Source organism: Drosophila rhopaloa, unplaced genomic scaffold (assembly GCF_018152115.1).
Source record: "Drosophila rhopaloa isolate 14029-0021.01 unplaced genomic scaffold, ASM1815211v1 contig_3, whole genome shotgun sequence".
Taxonomy (NCBI): Eukaryota; Metazoa; Arthropoda; class Insecta; order Diptera; family Drosophilidae; genus Drosophila; species Drosophila rhopaloa.
This window is the reverse complement of record NW_025335123.1, coordinates 5099418-5117839: the sequence shown is the minus strand read 5'-3', so window position 1 is coordinate 5117839 and position 18422 is coordinate 5099418. Positions and strand designations below refer to the sequence as shown.

The window sequence follows — 18422 nt, the reverse complement described above, 5'->3', positions numbered from 1 at the left end:
TCGTGAATATTTCAAGATAAGTGCTTTAATTTTAATTTAATTGAATTCCTTTTTTGTATTAATATATTTTTCGTCTTGTTCATTTCGAAAGGTGTTTTACTTATTTTTGATTTGGTGGCTCCATCTAACTTTAAGGTTGAAAACACAATTGTCTCTAGATTTTTTTTACGTGAGATCCATGTAAAATGGACAGTTCTGTAAAATACACATGTAAAAAAATGTATGATGCATGTAAGCTTAGAAAACTCGAGTATGCATTTGGCTGTTTTGTTACACCCTTGCTGGACGATTTATATTCCGCCTTTGTTGCAGGTAGTATATTAATACTAGTAGTATAAGCATACTATTTTTCAGCAACTTCATTATAATTTTTGAGTTTATGAAAAATCGTTTTGCAATAAACTGTCAAAAAACCGCACTTCTAAGCTCATAACTTTTCTTACAGACGTCCGATTGCAAAGTTACATACTTCTAATTGTGGGTTTATTCTCTTAAAATATGTGTTTTCACATTATTTTGTAATTTTTCGTCATCTTTCTAATGTTACCCCTTTCCAAATTTTCGTAAAAAGGCTTTGCAGAAAAGTGACCTATAACCTGCACTTCTAAGCCCATAACTTTTCTAACAGAAGTCCGATTTCAAAGTGGCATGCTTCTAAATGATTGTGGGTTAATTCTCTAAAAATCTGTGCTCTCAACTTGTTTCGGATTTTTGGGTCAATTTTTCGTCATTTTTCTTTCCAAAATTTTTTCCCTTTCCAAATTTTCGAAAAATGGCTTTACAGAAAAGTGACCTAAAACCTGCACTTTCTAAGCCCATAATTTTTCTTACAGACGTCCGATTTTAATGTTACCCCTTTCCCAATTTTCGAAATATTGCTTTGCAGAAAAGTGAAGCCCATAACTTTTCTTACAGGAATCCGAGATTAACGATTTTCAGAATTAGGGATTTACTTTTAAGAAAATCGAATTTAAAAATTAAGTAAACACTTCATTATTTGTTGTCTAACTTTGGTTATAATTTTATTCATTATCTTAACTTGTTCTTGTTTCTTCATTACTTCCATGCTCCGTACTTCTGCGGTTTATCTTACTGCTTATGCAGTTGCGTTTAGCATTTTCACATTTTTTTGTTTTTAAACATAGATTGAGAAATTATTTATAATATATATATGTTATGTATAATTATATATTAAACATGTAGTATAATTTATGTAGCATACAAAAAAAATAGCTAAAAAAAATAAACAAAAAGGTATCTTTAAGACAGAACCGCGACGGTGTCCATATGTTTGCATTTTGTGTACAACAAAGATGCCACCGTCAGTAAGCTAGGTCTCGGTTTTTGGTCGCGGTCGCGGTCATCCTCCTAATCCTCCCTCGAATTCTACCCTTCCTCCCCCATCCGCTCACTGCGGCTTCTGGGTCTTTGGTGGTGCTTGGTGCTGCTGCTGTTGCTGTTGTTGCTGCTGCTGGGTCTCGTACCGCTGGCGCAGGGCGGTCAGGGCGCTCAGCAGCCGGCTATTGGCCGCATCCAGTGCCGCGATCTGCTGGCCCTGCTCCTCGATCACGCGCTGCTTGTGGGACAGCGCCAGCGACATCTTCAGCTGCTCGCGGCGCAGCTCCTCCTCCATGGTGATGAGTCTGCAGGAGGATTGAAAGAAACTTTAATTAAGTTGTCCACTGAAGGATTTGTTCTTTATAGTTATTTCAAGTGTCATGTGGCCCAAATTAGTGGTTACTCAAATCTGGTTGTAAACGGTGCAGTGACAGTAGTTATATAAATATAATTTTTGCCCAGATACCAGCAGTTATATTTAATATTACGAAAAATGTAAGCGATATATCCAAACAATAAAGCCCCAAGCTTTCGTTAGAATTTAACATTATATATCAAAATATTTTTAAAAAGAAGAATAAATTTTTGTTCTTAATAGTTTGAGTACATGCATAACTCATAATAACACCGTTTACATTTTAATTTTAAGAACCTATTTCGGCACATGCATTTTAGCCCAAATTGGGTGCAATCCCCACCTGTCGATGATGCTGCGCATGGTGGACTCCGACTGCAGGCTGAGATTGTTGGACCCGTTGCTGCCGGCGCTGCCCGCTGGTCGCTGGAGGCCGAACAGCTCGTCGCTGGAGTCGCGCAGCTCCGCCTCGTCCCGGTCGAGTGTGTGCCGGAGTGTGTCCAGCGTCTGCTGCAGCAGCTGGATCTCCCCGTTCTGGTCATAGCTCTTGCCCAGTCCTTGTTCCGAACCGGTTCCTCCTCCTCCGCCGCCGCCGTTGCTACCGCCACTGCTGCGCAACTGCCTGCGTCGCTTGCCCTCCTGCAATTGATTGCAGTGTCCTGGAATGGAGGAATTTTCCATGTTAGTTATAGATCCTAGATACATTCACATCATCCCGCCCGACTTACCCTCCGTATCCGTGCTGCTGTCGGAGAGCGTGCGTGCCGAGTCCAAGCTCAGACGCCTCTGGGCCGCCGAATTGGCCGATCCCACGCTGCCCGCCACACTGCCCGCATACTGCTTCAGTTCCTGCTCCCTCTCCCTTTGCTGCTGCTGCAACTGGTGGTGCTGCTGCTGCTGGTGGGGATGCTGATGGGATCCGGCCACACTGGGAGTGGAGAGGCCATAACCCACATTGCCGCTGCTGCCGCCGTAGCCACTGCCGTAGACATCCTCCCGTTTGAGCGGTCCATTCAGCCGACCGTAGGCGGACGAGCCGGCGCTCTTGCCCAGATTCGAGGTGGACGCGGACGCCGAGGTGGAGGAGCTGCTGCCGCCGCTGAGCGAGCGTTGGGCCTCCAGTTTGGTGGACATACCCGTTCCAGCCGCCGCCGCCGCTGCATAGCTGAAATAGTTATCCGCCGAGAGCTGTTCGTCCGAGGAACTGGGCGTCAGAGTCGCCGTCTCCAAGGCTCCTCCACTGTTGAGGAAGGCCGCCCTGGCCGCTACCAATCCACCTCCAATGGGTTTCAAGCGGCTGCCAAACTGCTGTTGCTGCTGCTGCTGTTGCAGCTGCTGTTGCTGGTGGGGATTGCTTGGAGCCGAGGAGCGGGAGGAGCCCGTTTGGGGCTGCAGCTGGTAGGAGGGATTCTTGAAGGCCAGCGGCGCATTGTGACTGCCCATCGCGGCCTTCAGCTGGCTCTCCACGGGACTGGAGGACTGCGAGGGCGAGGGATTCGTGGAGATGCTCTGGTAGCCGGAGCTGCAGTGGCTGCTCTTCGCCGACAGCTGCTCCTTGCCGGGCACGGCAGCGGGCTTGAGGTGGCCCTGGTGATTCTGCTGGTGGCTCTGGATGTGTAGTTGATGTTTCCCCATCTCCGCCACATCGTGCTCCTCGGCATACTTGAACAGATCGTCGAGATCCTCCAGGTTCTTGGGCATATTCGAGTTGGGATTGGGATTGCCGCCCCGCACATAGCCACCCGAATGGTCGGGTATTCCCAGATTCAGCTTGTGGTGACCCCGTCCGGCCCCCGCTGGACCCAAACTGGATTTCATCATGGGCGTGGGTGACTTGCAGACGAAGGCACTGCTCGTATCGAGCCCGGAGATCTGGATCTGGAACTCGCCGTGCATGTCGTCGTAGCTGCCACTCTGGTTGTTGTTGCTGCTCATGTTGCCGTTGCCGTTGGCATTGGGGGGATTCCCATTGCGTGGCAGTGTCTTGGAGCGAGTGCTGGATGGGGTGCTGGCCTCGTAGTCGTTGCCATTGTGGGCCATATACGGATAGTTCATCCGATCCATGCGCTCCATGGTGCTGGAGGCACTCGTCTGCGGCGCCGGCGGGCAGTGATGTGGATGCAGCTGCTGCTGCGGATGGTGGGCATGTTGCTGGTGGCCGTGCAGCAGGTTGCTGCTGCTGCCATTGAGCGACGAGGATGCCATCGAGGTCTGCGATTGGGCATGCTGCAGGCCCCCAGGCGAGCTCATATATTGGTTGCCAGCAATCGAGGTTTGTGAATTGGAGAGCATCTGGAGGGGATGCTGGTGGTGTGGTTGCTGTTGCTGGTGGGGATGCTGTTGCAGCTGCTGCTGCTGTTGTTGTTGCTGCTGTTGTTGCTGCTGCTGCTGTTGCTGCAGAAAGCCATTAACCGTGGGATCATTGTACCGAAAGATATTCTTCTCCAGGGAATTCGGCGTAAGTACACCTCGCATTATGCCCCGCTCCGCCGACAATGGTTTGCTCACAATCGCATGTTGCGGCTGGGCCAACTGGCTTTGTTGTGGCAGCAACTGCTCCGGATTGGAGCCCGCATGCGAGACGAGGCAGCCCGGATTGCGATTCTCCTGATTCTCGCTGGCTATCGAGTGCGTGGATGAGGTGGCCGGCAGATAGCCACCCGGCAGTGCCGTGCCCGAGCCGTGCTCCTTGGCCCGACTAATCTCGTCCAGAATGTGCTGCAGGGGATCTAGTTCGTGCTGCTTGGCCTCCGGCAATTTGGCCAGGCTCTCGCTGAGCAGCGTATGCAGGATGGACAGCTGTTTGCCCTGGTCAATGTAGCCAGCCCAGTCGAGTATCGAATCCGGGGCCGGATGCTCCGGTCGCGTGGATATTATCTCCAGAAACTGCTGCATGTGAGCGGCCTCCTCCTCGAGGAAATCGTTGAGGAACTCCATAAAGTTCTCCTTGCCCTGGAAACGGGTGAAGTTGGCCAGCGTCTGCAGCGTTTTGGCCACCAGCGTCAGATTTCGAGTAGCCCGCGCCGACGGCAGCTCTGTGGTTATGTTGAAGAGCGACGGCGACAGGATGGCCGGGCACAGGAAGCGGAGGAAAATGCTCGCCGAGATCAGGTTGTCGGCCATATCCTGGCGGCCCAGCTGCTGCAAGCGCTCCCGGAACGTGGCAAAGCAGTTGCGCAGCTGGGCGGGAAAGTGCTTGTGTGACTCGAAGATGCACTGCCACGCCCCACGCACTGCGGCGCGCAGGTTGGCCTGCTGCCGCTGCAGCGAGCCCGCCGACGAGCCACTCGCCTTGGTGGGATCCACCTCGCAGTCCCGCTCCGACTGGATCAGCTCGTTAATGGGCGCGGACAGCGTGTCCTGCAGATACTGTTCGCCCGTCAGCTTGAGGAATGCCTCCATGCTCTTAGTGGCCAACGAGTTGCCCCTGAATGTGAGCCGTTGGTCACCCACGCGCAAGAGATCCAGGGCCACCACATCGGTGAGGAAGGCTCCCGCCAATCCCTGGGCATGCATCAGCAGCACAAGCGCCTGCCCAATGTCCTCCTTGGCCTTCACCCCGATCACCGGCTCCAGGGTCTCGCACACCCGCTTGTAGTTCTCCTTGAGGTAGGCCAAGAAGTTGGCATACACATTGATGGGCAGGATCTCGGTGCTCTGGAAGCGGCACTTGATCCTCAGCGTGGGCAGCTGGTCCTTCTCCTTCGACCCACTGCCGCCGCCGCCCGAGCTCCTGCCCAGACTGTCGCCCGCCTTGTCGCTCAGTATGGGATGCCAGTGCTCGCAGGGCAATCGGGAGGTGACATCGCGCACGGGTATCGTCACCGAGCCGACGAACTGGTACTTGTCCCGCTTCTTTTTCTTGTCCACCTCGCGGAACACGTTCACGTTGATCACATTGATCTCGGGTATGTCGGGGAAATCGAAGTGCTCCCCCCAGAACAACAGATCCGTCTGCAGCTTCACCGAGGTCCTGCCGTACAGAGTCTTGTCCAGCTGCAGTTCGCAGAAGTAACGCTTCTTTGGCGGCAGATTCTTCGCCTCGTACACCCACATCTTCAGGGAGTTGTCCGTGCGGCGGGTGTGCTCCGCATTCGGGGCGATCGACTTGCGCAGCGAGTAGATCCAGAGGTCACGCTCCTGGCGCGATCCGCACGAGTAGTACCGCTCGCCACGCGGCCCGCCGCGCACCTGGAAACAGTGGCGCCGCCCGAGGACGGACTGGTGCACGGGCGCCACGCCCACCGCCCCGTTACAGGAGAGATCTGGAAAGGGGAGAGGGATCCGGGTTAGCACAACAGCTCCATCGAGGCACCATCACCTCAGTCCGGAACTCACCTATGGTGGACATCACCGCGTGACTCGACAGCAGACTCTCGTGCGAGCGGGAGCCCCTCAGTCCGCCGGAACCGCGCTTGGTCCGCTCCAGCTTGGTCACCGACTTGGTCCGCTTCAGGGGGTTGGATCTGTTTCATAGAAATATAAAAAGTTAATGATAGATATGATGATAAATTTGCAAATATAAATACTTTTATTTATGTGCAAGTCTTAGCAAAAAAAGCAAGATATAAGCAAAGATGTTTGAAAACAAGATAGTTTATAGGATCAATCGGATTTGTATCTTTTTAGGACTAAATATCTGACACAAATAATAATAAACTCTGCCTTGGTATAACATTACTAAGTTCATATTTTCATAAACCTGATTAGAAGAAGTCTAGCAAAAAAAAGAGCGAGAAATATACGGAAAGATTTTCAAAACCCTAGAAATATATATATACCCTGAAGGTTGGGAGATATCTCTTTTAATAAGTTACAAATACTATATCTGACAAAAGTTATAACTTCCACTGATTCAATGCTTGATCGATATTTTTACAACTTTTATGTTAGGCTTAAAAAATATAAAAGTATAATCATCAATTATAGAAATCTGCTCGATTAAACATCATTAACATTTCATATCAATTATAGAAATCAGTTCGATATAACATAATTAACATATGGGCATTTCATATCAAAATGATATGAAAAATCGAAATACATATATATTAAGCCTGCGATATTAAACCTTTTTCCCCCGATAAAAACAGAAAACCAAATACAAATAAAACTTACTTTTTGGAAAAGAAGTTGGTGAATCGTGAGGTGGCATTGTGCTCCGTCTGGTGCTGTTTGCTGCCCAAAATGGGCGTGGTGGGTGCTGATCCACGGCGGCACGCCTTCTCATAGGAAGTATCTGGAAAGAAGGAAACCAAGAGGATTCGCATTAGAAGGGATTATCTCACAAGTGCCATCGCAACAGGCATCTCCAGTTTCTCATTTCAAATACATTTCATTGACCTCCTTTTTTCAGGTGATTCAGGCAAATATTTTAATCCCTAAATGAAGAATTCCCAGCTTTGTTTCCACCTCATCTTCATCTTCCCCCGCACATTTTTCTGGACTTCCGTATAACAAAAACAGACACAACACTTTGGCATGAATCGGTTTCAGTTTTTGTTGTTTTTCTGGACGATTTAAAACTGGTTTCAGCCTGTCGAACAAAAGGAAAGGAGCAGCTGCTGCTCAAATGAATTTATCCCAACTCCGGAGAGCCATCAACATTGCCGCATCACCTGCCGCAAAAAAAAGTGAGGTAAAGTAAAATAACAACAGCCGGAGCAGCCAGAAGACATGGAAAATTAGGCAGCGGAAGGGGGAGGGGCAGGTAACCATGATTCATCATGTGCCTCATTACCGTGGCAAGATGCTCGACGAGTACACTCAACAAAGAAAATAGAACAAAATGACGTATATCTGTGCACACGAGGGTGGTCGAAATGCTGGTCACTTAGACCTGTTTTCTAAATAACAAATTATCCATATCAGTTTATCTTCTTTTAACCATCACAAATGATGCCTATTTTGCTCTGAAATAAAATAAATTGCTACTAAAAGAATTGCAAGTTATAAACTTACCTAATAATAAGTAAAATACTTAATTCTTAATGTCATAAGTCCCATAAAGATTATTATTTGTATTTAAGATTTGAAACTTCAGAGTAATAATGTAAAACGGTCAAATAAATTTGCAAAAATATATTATTTATTGACAATATGTTAATAACCATATTTGGCAGAAAGAGATACAAAAAATGCAATTACTTGTTTTGCCAGGTAAATTTAATTGAGGCTTGTTAATTTTAGTACTTATTATCTTATCAAATACTCAATTGATTTATTTTTTTATTCCCCACAGCTTTAAAGATTGGAATTTTGTCAAATCAGGAGCCATTAAGGAGCCTTATTAAATTAATGTTAATACATTCCTAATAGAATAAATTGAATAGTAAAATCGTGAGTATGAGTAAATAAGAAATTAGGAAAAAGATTCCCTTGAAGCCCTATTTTCCCAGTGCAATCGTAGTTGAAACTGAGTTGGAATCCGTGGACCAAAAACAGGTTTTGGCCTGGGGATCTTCATCTGCCCTTTCCTCCTCTTTACAAAGCCGCCCGCACAGTCAAGAAAATAAAGAACGAGCCCAAAAACAAAGCGACCTTGTCGAAGGCAGGCCACCTACAAAGTTAGCCATGAAAATGATCTGGGGAGGGGGGGTGGAAGGCTGGATGGAGAGGTGGAACCCGTGGACGTGGCCATATCCCATTCTGACTCATCGGGGGAGAGCAAACATCACTTTTATCTGATGGCATGCAAAAGAGGCATCGGAAAAACGGGCATTTCCATGTTTTATGGGCTTACTCCGCCTTCTTTATTTATTTTTTTTTTGTACTGTCCAAAGGGGCTCCCTTCCGCATTTCCAGGTTGATTCATTTGAATGGCCACCAGATGCAAACAACCCGATTTGTCATTCATTCAAAAAATACAACAAAATATGGGGGAGACCAAAGGCAAAACCAAAGAAATTGTGTCATGTTTGGCATGGTGGTGTGGCATTCAAAAACGCACAACATCTATTAATAATAAAGAGCGGGCGAAAAAAAAAAACACAAGTTATGAAATATTCCTATATAAGATCAAAACTCGTTGATGAGCAACTGTATCATCATCAAGTTAATCTTACCGCCTGGCGTGCAAAACAAACAGCCAAAGCGAAAAAGCATCAAATTCAAAGCGATAAAGTATATATAAATAAAAAGAAGGTGAGTCGAAAATGGCGCATTTATACCGTTTTCGTAGAAGGTGGGTGTTCCACGCCCCCAGATTAATGCCAAATCTAGAATAGGCACGCAAATCAGGCCAGCAGCAAAGTAACCATCAAAAAATGGTAGCAAAAAAGCACACACACCCAATAAAAAAAAACATGAATTTGATAATAGGAAACTAGGAAGGGATGTTATCTCAACCTTTTCAACTAATTATGTACAATTCTTTTTCTCAAACTTTCCATAATAATCTGGGGCAACTTTGGCTTATCATATTTCAGTAGAAACAAGCTGCAATTACTCGAACATTTCTGCTTCATAAAGAAAGTAATTATTATGTTTTACTGCCCACATGCTCACAAGTTCTTTATGGCGATTTCAATGGGTTTGAACTGATGTTTAAAGACCACTCATAAATATGTAACCCAGAGTTCAACCACTGATAAAGTCTCTCTATTAAACGATACAACAGAGATTGTCTGTTTCTGTGGTTCTGGTTCAATAAAACCAAATGATGGCAAATGCCATTTTGGGTAAATAGGTGGGCTAATCGCATATATAGCCAGCAGCTATGAAGTCAGCAGAGATCAGATTGGGGCCTATTACACCTCATCTTGGGAGTGTGTAATAATTTTTTTGGCCAGATGACCGGACCTCCGAGACCGCGAGATCATCTCATGATCGTGCTGCGATGATGCTGAAATGCTGCTGACTACACACAGAAACATATTGCTCATCGCTTGAGTCACAGTCACTTCCACAATTCTTTGGTTTTTTGGGGGTTCGGGGATTGAGACAACTTGCAATTAAAACGGATTAAAGACGGGGGGCAAAGAAAGGGGGTCGCTTTCACTGGCCACCAAAATGGAGATCGATCGAATGGGATCGCATGGTATGGTATCTACATTGGACCCCTTGGGCAGATGCTAACTGTGCGATAAGGTCAGCGCTCAATTATCAGCGCGTTAAGTAAACCAAAGCCAGAGCCAAATATGTGGAGAGTGGAAAATGCGTACAGTGATCACTCACTATCTCACGATCCGTCAGTGGGGCCCTGATAAATGGAACTAGCCAGCGATCGTGGCAGATAAATGGCCCCTGTATCTTTATCTCTTCTTTGTTTTTTCTCTGCGCCGTAATTCTCGAAAATGTCAACAGTTCTCGTTTTCGTTCTCGTTCTCGGTTGAGTGATATGATGTGATATGATCTATGGGCCCACAAGTCACTCTTCACCGCTCCGATAAGGCGTCGATCAATAAAGTAAATTCATATTTGAGTTTCGTGCGTTCTCTAAATCATAAATATATTCCTATCTCCCTTGTCTATTTCATTTTATTTCCATCGCCGCGTATGCTTTATCGACGAAAAATAGAAACCGCCTTGGGTTAAGTCGTTAGTTACGAAAGCGTTTGCGCCTTATCACATTACAAATAAAATGCAACTGCAACTACAACTACAACTGCACTGAGCGAATGCAGCGGCAAACAACAGCAAACCGACTGCGTCATAGTATCACTATCTGAATGTTTGCTGGCCACTCGAAATCGACACTAAGTACAATGGAAAAAAATTGTTTTAATTTTAAAACTATCTTGAAGAAATTCACCTAATCAAAAATGAAGTATTTCAATTGTGGATCAGCATATTTTAACTATATTTAATAGAACATAACATTGAAATTCTAAAATTACCACACCAATTGTTATTCGTTGCAAATTTGAGATATTGACAAATCTAAAATGTAAATCTACTTTGAAGGGAATTATATTTGAAATGTAATGAAGGCTCAAGGGCGAAACAGTCTTGAAGCATTACAAATTACATGACAAATAGTTTGCAATGGTGATTTGACACGAAATAATAATTTCAGATGATTTTACATAATTGCAAGCATTCCAGCCTGGTTTTTACACAATTTGTTTGCTCATTTTGTTTGAACTACCATACAATTGATAGCAATTATTTGCAGTGCATCAGCGAAAAATGGCAGCAACAATTTGAGTTTTAAAATAAAGCGGTTCGTTTGTTTGGCATTCTCATTCTCCTCTCTCTTTCGCTCTCTTCGCACTTCAGAAACAAAAAAACTGGTTTCTTGTGCGGGTGTGTGTGAATCATAATAAAATAACAACAGTCCAGAAAAAAGCAACGAAATTGAAATTGTTGCCAGAGAATGGAATGAAAGGGAAGAAAGGAAAGGAAAATACAAATAAAAATAAATAAAAGAGACGACGCCGCACAGTGGGACTATCATTTAAATGATCACAAATCGAATTGGCCACACTTCTTCGGCGGCGTTAATGCGAATCGATCGGGTGTTTAACGGTACCGTCGTGCGCCTCCCCCTCCCTCTCTCTCTCTACCTTTCTCCCTATCTCTTTCGAACTCATTGAAATGCAATGAGCTTCGCAGCGTTTCGTTCCAAGTATAGAAAACTGATTCCGATTCAATGACCAGCACAGCAAGAATAACTCAAGAAGTCGTCACTAGTTGGTAGAAACACCAATGGCGTTCCTGGAATACGAAATCAGAATGCAGGATGCCCACATGGCACATAGATATACTTATACACACTCCAATCACTTTCGGATCGGTTTATTTGGGTTCTACACAGCAAGAAAACAAGGTCATTAAACAGAAAGATCTATTGTCATAGTGTTCAGTTAGATTTTTAAATAAATTATTTTTAATATTATCATATTTATTTGATATTATTAAAAAAATAGTAAGATTTGAATATATACATTTTTTGTGATAAAAGATTTGATAGAAGTGTTCTTTATTATGTCTCTAATGATATATCAATTTTTATGAAGAAATAAGAAACGAAGCAAGTTAATGTAGGTAAAAACAAGAGAGAACGCTATAGTCGGGTGCCCCGACTATCAGATACCCGTTACTCAGGTAAAGGGAGTGCGAGGGAGATGGAGATAGAAACTTTGATCACGCATAACTTTTTAACGAATGGTCCGATTTGAAAATGTTCTTCTACATTTCGATAGGTATTAATAAACACAATAAAACTGCATTTTTACTTATCCGAAATATTTAAATTTTTAAAATCGTGTATAAGCGATTGTGGGCGTTAAAGGGGGCGTGGCACCATTTTGAAACAAACTTGCGCTGCGTAGGAACTTCTAAAATCTACATGCAAAATGCCAATCTTCTAGCTTTTATAGTTTCCGAGATCTCAGCGTTCATACGGACAGACAGACAGACAGACGGACAGACGGACAGACGGACAGACGGACAGACGGACATGGCTATATCAACTCAGGAGGTGATCCTGATCAAGAATATATATACTTTATAGGGTCGGAAACGCTTCCTTCTAGCTGTTACATACTTTTGCACGAATACAATATACCCTTTTACTCTACGAGTAACGGGTATAAATAGTATGTAATAGGTTCGAAAAGACTGTAATTATACATTTGATACAATTGGTTTTTTAAGGACTTGCCAATTTGTTTTCTAATTTTGTAGTAAAGTATAATTAATTTAGGCAAAATCAATATGTTCTTATTATCATATTAACCAGGCCAATATCTGTTCTGCAATTTGATATCATATTAGATTCTTTATTTCGTGTGTAATTCTATGAAGCCCATGGTGCGACGCTCCACTGCCTTCCAGGGCCATCAAATTGAGCTACAATTGAGCCTCACAATTGGGCTACGTTCCAAAAGAATACACATACTTCGCTGTACCCGTACACACATAAATATATATATATATAGGCGTATACGCCGGTGGTTGGGGGAGGGTTCACCTCTGATCGTGTGTAAATAAAGTAGCTGGCTTGATGATGGCAAACGTCGCAAAAGAAACGCACAGGAAGGCTTAATAAGAGCCGCCAGAAAGTGTGAAGAAAACACGAAGAGAGAAGGGGGAGTTGCACAGCTGCGGTCATAATAATAGCCCTTAAAACATCTGCCCATAAAATAGTGTACCCATAATAAATGTTGTAATCTACAATGTATAACATTATGTTGAGGAGTTTAATATTAGCCATTATCATTACTAATAGACTATTCAGTATGTGTTCCACTCAAGCTGATAGATATGCGATCATTAAGTAAAATTTACGAAATTCGAATTAAAAGTCAGCATTAACATTTACTTGTTAGTCATGAGTCATGACTTTTAAATGGTTTAATAGGCTTAAGTGAAAGAAACCCTAAAGGGATCGGTAATTATTAATGTTTGTATTTACTTTTGAAATCTAAATTATAAAGCTTCTTTAGAGTTTTAAATATTACTGAACAAATAAAATGACATACAGTGACATAAATGTAATTAGATTCTTTAACAGATCCTAGCTCTTTTGTGTGGCATTCGGATATTAAGGGAGATACCTACAACTTTGAGCCATCAAAGAGAATGTTAAATGGATCTTAAATCTTTTGTGTGGCATTTAGATATCAAGAGGGAGAATATGTTGCAGACCTACAACTTTGACCCACACTGTCCTCGAGGGGAGGGGGGCTGGGTGTTATCTTATCGTGACCCTGTGTAGATAGGGGAATACCAAATGCGATCGCCGTTGTTCGATACAAACAGCCATTGTACGGCCAAACGGGGATCGTTCGATCGAATCGAACCGAAGGGGGATCGCAAAAGGGGTTGTTTTTCGGTTGTTTGCCACAGGAAATACTACTTGCTACCCATCCGCCGAGACAAAGGCGAAGGACAAAGAATGTTTGGTGGGTTCGACCTACCGGAATGATGTCCCGCATCGTCCTCCGCCGTGGCCGTTGTCTCATCATTCTCCGCGGCCACCGAGAGATCCGCCCCAGCTGCGCATGTCGACGACGAGGCCATATGTATGGTCAGATCCCGGATCTTGAATCGCTCGCAGATCAGCTCCTCGCAATGATCGGCCTGGAAATAGCAGTTCAGTTCGTCCAAACTCAATGGGCAGACATCGTAGGGCTGGTAGAAATGTTTGCCCCAGCTGCCACTATTGCTGGAATTATCCCCGGCACAGCTCGAGGACAGTGATCCCTGCATGGCTCCCTGATTCAGTGAGAGGCCGGTGTTTCCAGTTCCCGATCCCAAACCGCCAGTCTGACTCGGTTTCAACAGGGAGTTACTTCGGGCCACCTTGGTGGAGTGGGCTCTTCGGATGAAACTTAGCGATTTCTTGGGCGGCGAGCAGATCGCCGAGGTATTCGAGGGCGTGGCCGCTACAGCTCCAGCTAAATCCGCTGACAATTTGGGCGTCGACTTGAGTAGAAAGAGGTTTTTGGGCGGAAAACTGTGTGTTAGAATGGACGTGGCCGAACAGCTGTTTTGCAGTTTATAGGGCGATCCCGATCCCGATCCCGCTATCTGACTGACGGTACTGCCGCCAAACAGCTGACGCTGTTTTCCCTGCAGCTTTTCCTGCTTCTCCTGCTGCTTTTCCCGCTTCTTTTCCAGCTCATCCAAGGCGGCTGCCTCGCGTAAAACAACTGAGGGCGATAAGTTCTGCGGCAGGGTCTTTGATTTGGCACGTAGCGTAATCAGCGTAGTTGTCGTTGTGGTCGTTGTAGTATTTCCCGCTCCCATGGATGAGGTATTATTATTGTTATTAGTCGTCGTCGTCGTACTTGTGGCCAAGCCCCGTTCCACCGACGGCAGCGGTACGGCCAATATATTGGTACGCGATCGCGATTTCATTAGCTTAATGGGCGTCGAGGTGTTCGTTTGCATGCGACTGATCTCTGAGTCATCGTCGTAATCCTGCGTTTCTTGGCCGCCGGATAGGGCCTGCTGTTTGGGAGGCGGGGGCGTGGCCAGGACTATATCGTTGTCCTCATTGAAATGGGTCCTGGGCGCCGACGTGGCTGTGGAAAGCCTCGGTATAATGCCACCACCCAGCGAGGACTGCTCCCCATCGCTGCCATTCAAACTGATCACGTTCAGGACTATGCCATATCTTTTCAGTTTCGATGGGGATGCGGAGGCAGTGTTATTATTCCCGGTGGGCAAGGACTTCAGCAACTGCTCGCGATGACGCGCCTCCGAGGAGTTCTCCTCGTCCTCGTCGGTGTCGGAATACTGGGCCGCATTCTCGCTGCCACTGATGCTCCAGTTGAAGCCGCAGGGTGGGGACATTTTCGAGGAGGGGGTTTTCCGCTCGAAGAGGGCACTAACCTTGGCCACGCCGCTTTTCACGGAGCTCGATTTGCGTAGGCTATAGCTTTTGGCCGATTTGGTATCGGAATTGGTCAGGGAGTTGCTATTGCTGCTCAGGCTGGTGTTGCTCGAGGATTTGTGGACCAGATCCTGGTGGTCGTCACGTTTCTCCTCTTCGTCTTCGATTACCAACGGCACATAGAATGTGGAGCGGCGTCTTTGGGATTTCTCTTCCGGTGTGGCTAGTATCGGGGTCTCACTGTGCTCAGTGTTTGGTGTATCTACTGTAGTTGTTGTTGTGCTGGTGCTCAACATTTTGTGCTCGTCGTTATTATTTTTTATATCGCTCAGTGTATTTTAGAGAGCATGGCACACACACACATCTAAAGAGTGAGAAGAGAACACACACACAGACACACACACGCAGGTAAATTTGTGTTTGTGTTTGTTGACGCTGCTGCTTCCTCTTTCCCTTTTTCGCTGATGCTTCTTTTTTACTTCTTGAATTGTATTTACACTCCCCTTCTTGTTGCTGTTTTCTACTCTTAATTTTTTTTATTTTGTTCGAGTGTGTGCGTTTGTCGCTTGGCTTATAAAAATTATGCGCTCAACTGCATTTCCGCGTTTTTTTTCTTTTTCTTCACGCTTTTGTTGTTGCTGCTATTTTATCGCCTTTTCGCATCACATTGTCGCTTGGTTAAGTCTTTCTTTTTGTTTTTCTTGTGGTACTCTTTTTTTGTTGTTTGTTTGTTTAGTTTTGGTTTTTAGTTGCAGCATACACACACACGAACGCACACATGCAGCGCTGAGAGTCTGCACTAATACACACGAACACGCATTTTTTTTCTTGGTGTGCAGGAATGCGTTTTTGGTTGTTGTTGGGAAAGGGGATAAAACACTTTAACAAAAACAAAACTTTCGCTTTAACAACTATCAAAAAAAATATGAATGGAAATTTATGTAGAGCATAACAAAACAGGGATTAACAGGGATGTTGAATTCAGCCGAAAATAAGTTACAGTAAAACCGACGCGCGAACAAAACTAATAACAATAATAAAAGGAGCTATTTTTGGAACCGCCGGCGACGTCGCATCCAGTCCAGCCGAAGTCGAAAATCGATCTGAAAAATTTGAATACAATGCCAAGTTAAGGCATATCGATATATCGCGATCGGAACCAGTTCAGCAAAGAACCAATGTATCGCGGCTGCTGTGATCCAATCCAAGTTTCAAACCATAGGAGTTACCATTTTACGAAACTGGCGCCTAATTTATCGTTTTTTAAACGGGATTCTTAATATATAAGATTTTTTAAGGCGACCACTGCAACTTCTTTACTGCGTTATTTAAAAAACTTGGTTTTTTACACAGGTTTAGGACAGGGGCCTTGTGATCGTGAGCAAAATAAGTTGGGTAGAAGAACCGACAACTGGAGTTTTTTCGATTTCTACTCGATATTTGGCATATCGCTCCACTATCGCACGCAACTATCTCCACTAACAACAACAACAAAGAACAGCTGGCGGGAAAGAATATGGATTTAAATTGTGTCTAGATATGTTATAATTACTATTTGAGCTTAAAGAAACTTTGCTGAAGTATGATAAAATATCTGGTTTTCATTGTTGACAATTTTCCGCTGCACGCAAAAAATCTTTGGACGTAAAAAAAGCAGGGATAAAAAGACAATAAAGTGCTTTAGATCCGGAGACAATAAAAATACATAACAATGTGTGAAGCCCTTTTGGTTTAACTGCCAATTCTCTGAGATAAGGGGAGAAGGTCCCTTTTGCCCCAACATCCGTATTTGGTCCACAATTTGTTGTTTCTAAAAATATTTGTATACATGTATGACAAAAACAAAACTTTATTTTTCGAAAATGGCAACTACTGCTTTCCTACCTCAATTGTAAGTGTGTTAGTTTGTATGCATATATAATAAGGTGCTAGTTGTGCAGCCGGGCAAAGCATAATACAAATTAGAGGGACCCCTCCAACACCCCTACACTCGTCGTAACGCTTGGGTCCCCTCTCTCTACCTCTATTTTATTTTATTATTCTTTTTTTTCACTGCGGAAGTGCGTGACTATTGGGTTTTATGTGACACGTTCACCTCCTTCGCCACAACGAAACGGAAGACTTGTTTACGAGCGGCTCTCGAAAGTTACCATTTTCATTTTCATTCCCATTTCCATCGGCATTAGCATAGGGGCACAATGAACCGTAGGAAAGAGGGGAGTTTTCTGTTTTATATTTTCAACCCTTGACCAGGTGATTGTTATATAAGCCACGTCCTGCCTCTCGAAATTCCGTTACTTTGCCAGAAATTCCCCTCCCAAAATGAATTGTGTCACTAAATGTGGAGTTACTGCCAATAAACATAATATATACTGCATACTTTACGGGCTAAATAGAGTTTATGGCATGTCAAGTAGACATTAGGTAAGTTACGTGTAGAAACGAGAAAATGACCGTAAGAGAAATACTGTAGATCGTTATGAAACGCCTTGATTTATGCAAAGAAATAAAGAAACTAAATTACGAGACCACAAATGGGAAATACTCTACCTAATATATATAATTTTAATCGACTTAAGCATGCATTTTTTCAATACTAAAATGTGTGACGGCCCTTTATAGATTCTTTTAGTTACATTTTTTTGTCAATGAACTAAAAAGGAAATTATGGCTGCAGATTATACATAACGAGTTTGTGGTCAAACTGAAAAAAACCAACACACAAGTTTTCTTTCAACTCAATTATGTTATTTATAAATATTTATGTAACTTTCAAAATACAGCAATCAGTCTTTAACTGGTAAATAATTACAATGTTTTTTTTTGCTTTGGAATTTACCCAATGAATCTTTTAGAATACGAAATTTAAAGATTATATTTCTAGCTGCATTCAGTAATTCAGTAATTCTTTAATTTTTTTAATTGCTGATAAAACGAGTTTAAAGATACAAAAATATACTGACAATTCTTTGGTGCCTCATTATTTAACTGACTTTAATTATTTTCAGAAGCTGTATAACAAATTTTGATAATAAGCTTACAAATCAGTCTTCAAAAGTCCAAATACTAACAAGAAGTAATGACACTTGCATTTTATTATGAAATAGTTCTGACAGTCTCTTAATCATCTTGGAATATGCTTATCTGGGAGTACCAAAGCTGTGATAGTATTTCATAGTTTGAAAAACCCTTTGGTGTATAAAAGAGCAATGAGTGTACGAATACAATCGTACAAAAACTTGCTGATAAGTTAAGAACAGATCGCATTGCGCTGAGCCGGCAAAAATGTTTGCATTTGTGGGTTTCTAGGTCCCTCTGGTGCAAATGCGCTCTAAGCGCCACATGGAAATGGGGGAAACAATGTCACGACATTGAGATACGGATGCATGAGTAACAAGTGACTGGCGGGGTGTGCTGTGTGCTGTGGTGCCCCATTGTGGCAGG

At 44.0% G+C, this 18422-nt stretch overlaps 1 protein-coding gene across 10 annotated transcripts in view; it reads right to left on the bottom strand.

Annotated features, from left to right (window-relative positions):
• Positions 1-996: 996 nt before the first annotated feature.
• Positions 997-18422, bottom strand: part of LOC108046443 (ras GTPase-activating protein raskol) — a 48272-nt gene continuing 30846 nt past the window's right edge. For 4 of the 10 annotated variants that reach the window (XM_044461279.1, XM_044461281.1, XM_044461280.1 and 1 more), the window contains 5 exons: positions 6812-6932; positions 6032-6159; positions 2422-5958; positions 2037-2352; positions 997-1664 (listed from right to left, as the gene is read on the bottom strand). In XM_044461279.1, the coding sequence (XP_044317214.1) occupies positions 1409-1664; positions 2037-2352; positions 2422-5958; positions 6032-6159; positions 6812-6932 (4358 nt within the window). In that variant the 3' untranslated portion in view covers positions 997-1408. Of the gene's footprint in view, positions 1665-2036; positions 2353-2421; positions 5959-6031; positions 6160-6811; positions 6933-13557; positions 16185-18422 lie in introns of those variants that run through there. The other 6 variants (XM_017126105.2, XM_017126108.2, XM_017126107.2 and 3 more) reach the window with 3 other exon arrangements.